Consider the following 7,380-nt stretch of genomic DNA (forward strand, 5'->3'; position numbering starts at 1 on the left):
GGCTTTCACCGTGGACGAAGCAGAGTCCAGCCCGGGGTCGTCACATGTGGTTGCCGCAAGCCTGCCTACCGCCGCTCACTCTAGCCCGCCATGTATGACGCTGTTTGTTTTGTTGTGAAAGCGAAACTACTTTGTTTGGCCTTCCAAAAGAGGACACGACTAGAAATCAGTGGTTACGTTGTATTTACAACACTGTTCCAGATCAGTCCAACCCAAATATTCAGATGTGTGCAGCGCATTTTGCGGAGGATGAGGACTGTTTCCTGGGAGAGTAGCCTACAATTCCGGTGTCTGTTTCTATAAAGTGGGGCAATTCCAACTTTGCAAGGACAGTCTGGCGGTTCTGACTCACAGCCTGTAAGTACGTTTTTTATATTTAAAGGATTTGCCACTGACGATTCAAACGCGAGTTTTGAGTGTAGAATTTTTAGTGTAGAGTAGCGCTTGTTGTTTGTTGTTTCTCCGATTACAAATGCAGACATGGTTTTATGTTTACGCAGCGCGATACGCAACGCAACGCGTAAAAAGACAGTACAAGTCATTATAATCAGTAATTATGTCCCCACTGCATGCAACAAATGCCCCGTTTGTAATGGGTTTTATTATTTTTGTCTTGTCACGCCGGGACACGGCATCACAATATGGTAAGGGGCGTAACATTTCTGTCACACGCTTGAGGTATTCAGCCAATCACAACGCACTGGATAGCTGGCCAATCACAGCACACCTCGCGTTTCAGACCGATGAGCTTTGTAAAGATCGACGCGTTTCAGAAAGGCGGGGCATAGAGGAGCAACCCGTTTGTAATGGGTTTTATTATTTTTGTCTTGTCACGCCGGGACACGGCATCACAATATGGTAAGGGGCGTAACATTTCTGTCACACGCTTGAGGTATTCAGCCAATCACAACGCACTGGATAGCTGGCCAATCACAGCACACCTCGCGTTTCAGACCGATGAGCTTTGTAAAGATCGACGCGTTTCAGAAAGGCGGGGCATAGAGGAGCAACAATAATGTACATTATGTGGAAAATAATGTGTTTTTTGAACCTTAAACCGCATAAACACATTGCATTACACCAAATACACAAAATAATGTTCTTTTTAGCAACGTCATATGACCCCTTTAAAGGTTTTGGCTTTGTTTTTGTATTGTTTTCAGACTTACTGAAGGTAATGACTGAAAGGTTTGATCAATAGAGCGCAGGAATTATACATAATCGATCAATCATAGCACGCAAGAAGGTGGGAAATACAGAGAACAGTCAAAGCAATGCAAATACGCATACATACACTATTATGTATGAGAACCATATAGCATGTCAATATGAAATTAAAGCCAAAATCCAGACATTTTAGTCATCCCGACCAGGACATATCCAGGAAAAAGAGGACGTATGGTGTCCACAAATGTCCTACAAAGCTGTTTTTGATCCTCAGACTTTTGTTAAAGAGAATTATTTTACTGTTCATTAAATTTCATTAGTTGTTATTTTAGGCTAAACAGATGTATCTCACCTCTCTCACACAGCAAAAGAAAACCAAATGCTTCTTTGGCACCATGAAAGCCACAATACAGTGTCAGGAATGGCAAATTGTTGTCAGAGAGTGTGTGTGAGAGGAAAGAATTGAGAAAGTAGATAAACATTGAAGTAATCAGGTGTCAGATTTAGCTGAATAATCGGAGTCTTTTCAATGGGATTCTGATATAGCGCTTCTTATGGCCTGTTGTAATATCAAAAACATTTTACTAGCTTCACATCAATGTATCCTTAAAGACTACAAATGTCATCTTTTATTAAAAGATCTGCACAAAAACATTTGCTCCCCTCTGTTTAAACACAAAAAGTACAGACTGCTCTGCTCTGTTCTCACATAATCTGATTTCTTTGAGCGACTTTCTTTCAGATGCGAGCCCATCCCTGAGTTCAAACTGATGCTAGCAAGATCCATGAATCAATCTGAAGTGATATTGAAGGCCTAGTCAAATACTGTGTATTTGTGTAATTCATTCATGAGAAAGCAAGAGATAAGAAATGCCGATAGATGGATAAAATATTCTAGTGAATGGGAAAGAGAGAGACAAGTATCAAGATATCTTTCTGGCAGAGATGCGGAAGATCAAACATAATGATAAACATATCTTTAAAATCACTAATTAGGTTCACTCAGATTGCTATCAGATTAATTTTGCTTTTGAGAACAGCCACATGACTGTCCTATTCAATTAAAGGCGCACCAAAATCTGTTATGTGCTTTGCTTTTGGCTTAGACAGTTTTAGAGGTTCCAAAAAAAAAGTGTTTTGCAGTGTCTTCATATGCGTTTGTCCTGGTTTCATCATCAGATGTGTTTCTGGCTGTATAAATCTACAAGACTCACATACCATTGAGATTTATCAACATCTCTGAGCTCAAACATCCCTATAAATATGGCCACTACAGAAGGAATCTGTCACTTGTTTGGCCTATGGGTTCCAATACCTGGCCAGCGATTTCTCATAAACAGATTTCTCATTTATCATAAATATTAATGCACAGGCTTTCTGCCCATTTTCAGGTTAGAAATCACCAGACTTAACTTTTCACAAGTCGAATGTCCTCTTATATTTGTTTGAGAGTAATAATTCAGTCCAGCTCCCACTTCATCACCAAATGGCTTTATGATCTATGTGGCAGAAATCACATTCAGTTGAGGAGCCACTGCTATAAATCCATTAGTTTTACAACACAAACCTCTCTTTCTAAAGTTCTTGCACCCGAACCTCTCAGATCTCTAAAAAAACAAAGATTGCCCCTCCAAACATGACCACATTTTGAAGACATTTTAAATCACCTTAGCAAGTATTCACTTTTCACTGGAGAATTGTTACATTTGATCAGATCGGGCCCCAAGATTCCAATGCATACACATTTGTAAATGAATTAAAAGATTCATTTAGGAAAAAGAAGACACTACAATCCCACACTTTTCCAAAATATTATTTCCATACATACTCACACATTTAAAATCAATTAGAAGATTAATTTAAGAGAAGAAGGCGCTACAATCCCACACTTTTTGTCAAATATTCCTTCCGATCCAATAAGGAACGCTGCGCTAAGAAGAACACATCTTCCCATTGGTCGGAAGTCAGGAGGTTTCAAGGCGCCCCGCGGAGAATCGCTAGGGACTGTGAATGAAGGGCTGCTTGAAACCGTTTTATCATTACTGTGGAGCAATGTGAAGTCAGAGTATCAACTTTACAGAGCTAGAGCTGCAGATTCAACAGGAGTGGCGGAGAAAGTTTCTTACATTGTGTTGTAAGGGAGAGGAGGGCCGAGCTCAAAAGGAGGCAGATGTTTGGGATTTCTGATGATGAAATATGTGGAGTCGTCTCGAAAAAGGGGTCATGAATACCTGAACGCAAAACTCTGAACTGGAGGATAGTTTGTGAATCGCCTCGTTAGCCTACAAGTGGTCGGACACAGGGAGCAGCACAAGCCGAAGTTTCGCTGAACACGGACATTCTAGTAAGTTTACATTTGTTTGTGTTCGGTTTCCATGCGATAATGAATGAAGTTTAAGTCTCTGTATAGAGTTTTATTTGTGTAGATAGATTTAATCTCACGACTTTAGTCTGTGAAACATTCCTTTGTTTAAAAGTTTCCCGAATCATTTTTTTCTTTAAACTTACAGCTACTATACATTTAATTTTGTATATTATTTTCTTGCAAGTATGTAATCCGATAGTGACTTGTATCTTTTTCAATTTCACTAATAAGTTAATTGTTCATTAGAGACTATTACTTCATCCAGTAGCGTAACTAGTGTTTATCCATTTATTCACTAGCACTCAATTACTACATACTAGTAGTTATAACTTTCCTGCTAGACTGCTAGTCACTAACCTTATACTGGCAATTTAAGTTTCCCATTATCTCTGGAAACAAATTGCAAATTTTGGCATCGAATTCTGTTAGGTTGTCTTAATTTAACTAGTTTTTCTCACTAGTTACAATTGCTTCATACTCGTCACATGTAAAAACTAGTCAGAATGGCTACTTTAATAATTACAATTAAAAATTGTACTTGTAAGATTAGTTACTAGAATGGTGTGTCTACTCAGTACAAAGAAAACTGAAATAGATGCTAATAACTATTTGATTGGTTACAAGTACTAAAGATTAAGTATTAGTACCTAAGGAAGAGGTGCTAGTAAAACTAGAATAGGTACTAGCAACAAATATTCTTGTCTGAAGTGAACAGTTGATATATATTAGTAGTTGATGCGCTTCCAGTAACAAAAGAACAGTTGCTTGCCACTACTTGGATAGTGACTGATTAAATAGATAATTTAGTATTTCATGATTTGTTAGTAAAATTGTTAAAGATACTAGTCACTATTTGATTACTTCCAGTTAAAATAAGTACTGGTTGTAAGGAATAAATGGTAACATTTTCTATATTTCTGTGTTTTCCAGGCAATCAGTGATGGCGGTACGGGAAGTCAGTCCATGCATCATATTCATCACAACACTTCTGCTTGGACTGTCTTCCGCCCAGTATCACGGAGAGAAGGGTATCTCCGTCCCGGACCATGGGTTCTGCCAACCCATATCTATCCCCCTGTGCACAGACATCCAGTATAACCAAACTATCATGCCAAACCTCCTGGGACACACCAACCAGGAGGATGCAGGATTGGAGGTGCACCAGTTCTACCCCCTGGTCAAAGTTCAGTGCTCTCAAGATTTGAAGTTTTTCCTCTGTTCCATGTATGCGCCAGTGTGTACAGTTCTAGAACAGGCAATTCCACCCTGTCGCTCTTTGTGTGAGCGTGCGAGACAAGGGTGCGAGGCCCTCATGAACAAGTTCGGCTTCCAGTGGCCCGAACGACTCCGCTGTGAGAACTTTCCCGTACACGGAGCTGGAGAGATCTGTGTGGGACAGAACAAATCAGACCCCGACATCCCAACGACAGATCGCACGCCATATATACCGGACCCGTTCACTCCACGCATGCATCCGCCACCCCAAAGTCAGGCTTTTACTTGCCCCCTTCAACTCACAGTCCCTTCCTACCTCAATTACCAGTTTTTGGGGGCGAAAAACTGCGGCGCCCCTTGTGAACACAAACAGCCGTACGGCCTGATGTACTTTAAAGAGGAAGAGATCCGATTTGGTCGGCTCTGGGTGGGAATCTGGTCTATACTGTGCTGTGTGAGTACCCTGTTCACGGTCCTCACTTACCTTGTGGATATGCGCCGGTTCCGTTACCCGGAACGCCCCATCATCTTCCTCTCCGGGTGTTACTTTATGGTGGCGGTGGCTTATGCGGCCGGGTTTTTGCTGGAGGATAAGGTGATCTGCATTGACAAGTTCAGGGATGACGCTTATAGGACTGTGGCTCAAGGGACTAAAAAGGAGGGCTGCACCATTCTCTTCATGATCCTGTATTTCTTCGGCATGGCCAGCTCAATCTGGTGGGTGATCCTGTCTCTCACGTGGTTCCTTTCTGCTGGAATGAAATGGGGCCATGAAGCTATTGAAGCCAACTCTCAATATTTCCACCTGGCAGCATGGGCCGTCCCTGCTGTGAAGACCATCACTATCCTCGCCTTGGGACAAGTGGATGGTGACCTTCTGACCGGTGTATGCTACGTGGGCATCTACAACATTGACGCCCTACGTGGATTCGTCCTCGCCCCCCTCTTCGTTTACCTCTTCATTGGAACGACTTTCCTTCTGACTGGATTTGTCTCATTGTTCCGCATCCGTACCATTATGAAGCATGACGGCACCAAGACAGAAAAGCTAGAGAAGCTGATGGTGCGTATCGGCGTTTTCAGCGTCCTCTACACTGTTCCAGCTACCATCGTCATCGCGTGTTACTTCTACGAACAAGCGTTCCGTGAACAATGGGAAAAAACCTGGCACATGCAGACGTGCAAGCGCTTTGCGGTGCCGTGCCCGGCCAACAACTTTGCGCCCATGACACCGGATTTCACTGTGTTTATGATTAAGTACCTCATGACCATGATCGTAGGAATCACGTCAGGATTCTGGATCTGGTCTGGAAAAACTCTACAGTCGTGGTGCAGGTTTTACAAGCGGCTGGGCAACAACCAGGGCGAGACGACAGTGTGAACTGAACTTTGTGAGAAATACAGGTCAATATTGAAAGGAAACGTGAACTGCTGTCAGGTCTCACATACTACGTTGAACCATGCTGATGGTAGAAGACACTGCTGTGTGAGCCCAGCATGATGCTTTTCTCATTTATAAAGTGCCCAGACTTTGCCAACACTTTTGAAAGCACAACTCCAAAGAACATGCATTTCTCCAATGGACTAAATCTAGAAATGCTTTTTAAACTTTAAGCCTTGGAAACCTAAGAAGATAAGATAAAAACTAATGATTTTAATGGAAAAGATGGCAGAACTCTTATCTTTCATACTGATGAGTGGACTTTAATGATGACTTTTGTTATCGGGAGTATACGCCACCATGGCAGCCAAAAATGTCTGCAATTTAGTCTTGTGCCTTGCAGTACTGATCAATTCCCGTTGTTGAATGAATGTCTCTTTTGTTTTTTTTACCACATTTTTGGTCATTTTCTCATAGATTACATATTTTAGTATTTGGTTGCACATGGCCATTTATTTAGATTTTAGAACTAGTTCAGTTTAATGTTCTTTGGTCATGAGTGGCTTATTCATCCATGTTGCCATATCAAGCCAGGTCTCATGAAGTAATTTAATATTCTGCCATTTTAAAGGCCTTAGCGATGTGAAAGTGACTGACAGGATTCTAAATGTTTAGTGGAGAAGTCTGTACAGGAGGAAATGTTACCATATTTCATTATTTGTAAATTATCACATTTCTGTCAAAAGATGTATGATGTATTTAAGCAGATGAATTTTGTTTAAGGCCTTTTTCAATTTCACTTAATAAAGTGATTAGATTTTTAAAAGCTGCTTTGGCTTGATTTCGTTTGCACAAATGTGACCCTGGACCACAAAACCAGTCATAAGGGTCAATTTTTTGAAATTGAGATTTATACATCATCTGAAAGCTGAATAAATAAGCTTTCATTGATGTATGGTTTATTAGGATCGGACAATATTTGGCCGAGATACAACTATCTGGAATCTGAGGGTGCAAAAAAATCTAAATATTGAGAAAGTCGCCTTTAAAATATTCCAAATGAAGTTCTTAGTCATGCGTATTGCTAATCAAAAATTAAGTTTTTATATATTTACAGTAGGAAATTTACAAAATATCTTCATGGAACATGATCTTTACTTAATATTCTAATGTTTTTTGCATAAAAGAAAAATTGATAATTTTGACCCATACAATGTTTTTTTGGCTATTGCTACAAATATACCCCAGCGAC

At 40.6% G+C, this 7,380-nt stretch overlaps 1 protein-coding gene across 1 annotated transcript; it reads left to right on the top strand.

The window, feature by feature from the left end:
• The first annotated feature begins 3,159 nt into the window (after positions 1-3,159).
• On the top strand, positions 3,160-6,791 carry LOC107584796 (frizzled-7-A-like). Its single transcript, XM_016271556.1, has 2 exons — positions 3,160-3,511; positions 4,463-6,791. Exon 2 carries the CDS (start codon positions 4,473-4,475, stop codon positions 6,126-6,128), a length of 1,656 nt encoding a protein of 551 aa, XP_016127042.1. The 5' UTR covers positions 3,160-3,511; positions 4,463-4,472; the 3' UTR covers positions 6,129-6,791.
• The last annotated feature ends 589 nt before the right edge of the window (positions 6,792-7,380 follow it).

Source organism: Sinocyclocheilus grahami, unplaced genomic scaffold, assembly GCF_001515645.1.
Source record: "Sinocyclocheilus grahami isolate Dianchi unplaced genomic scaffold, SAMN03320097.WGS_v1.1 scaffold63.1, whole genome shotgun sequence".
Taxonomy (NCBI): domain Eukaryota; kingdom Metazoa; phylum Chordata; class Actinopteri; order Cypriniformes; family Cyprinidae; genus Sinocyclocheilus; species Sinocyclocheilus grahami.

Coding starts and splice junctions, on each gene's coding strand:
- LOC107584796 (XM_016271556.1), top strand. CDS start 4,473: ATGGCGGTACGGGAAGTCAGTCCATGCATCATATTCATCACAACACTT.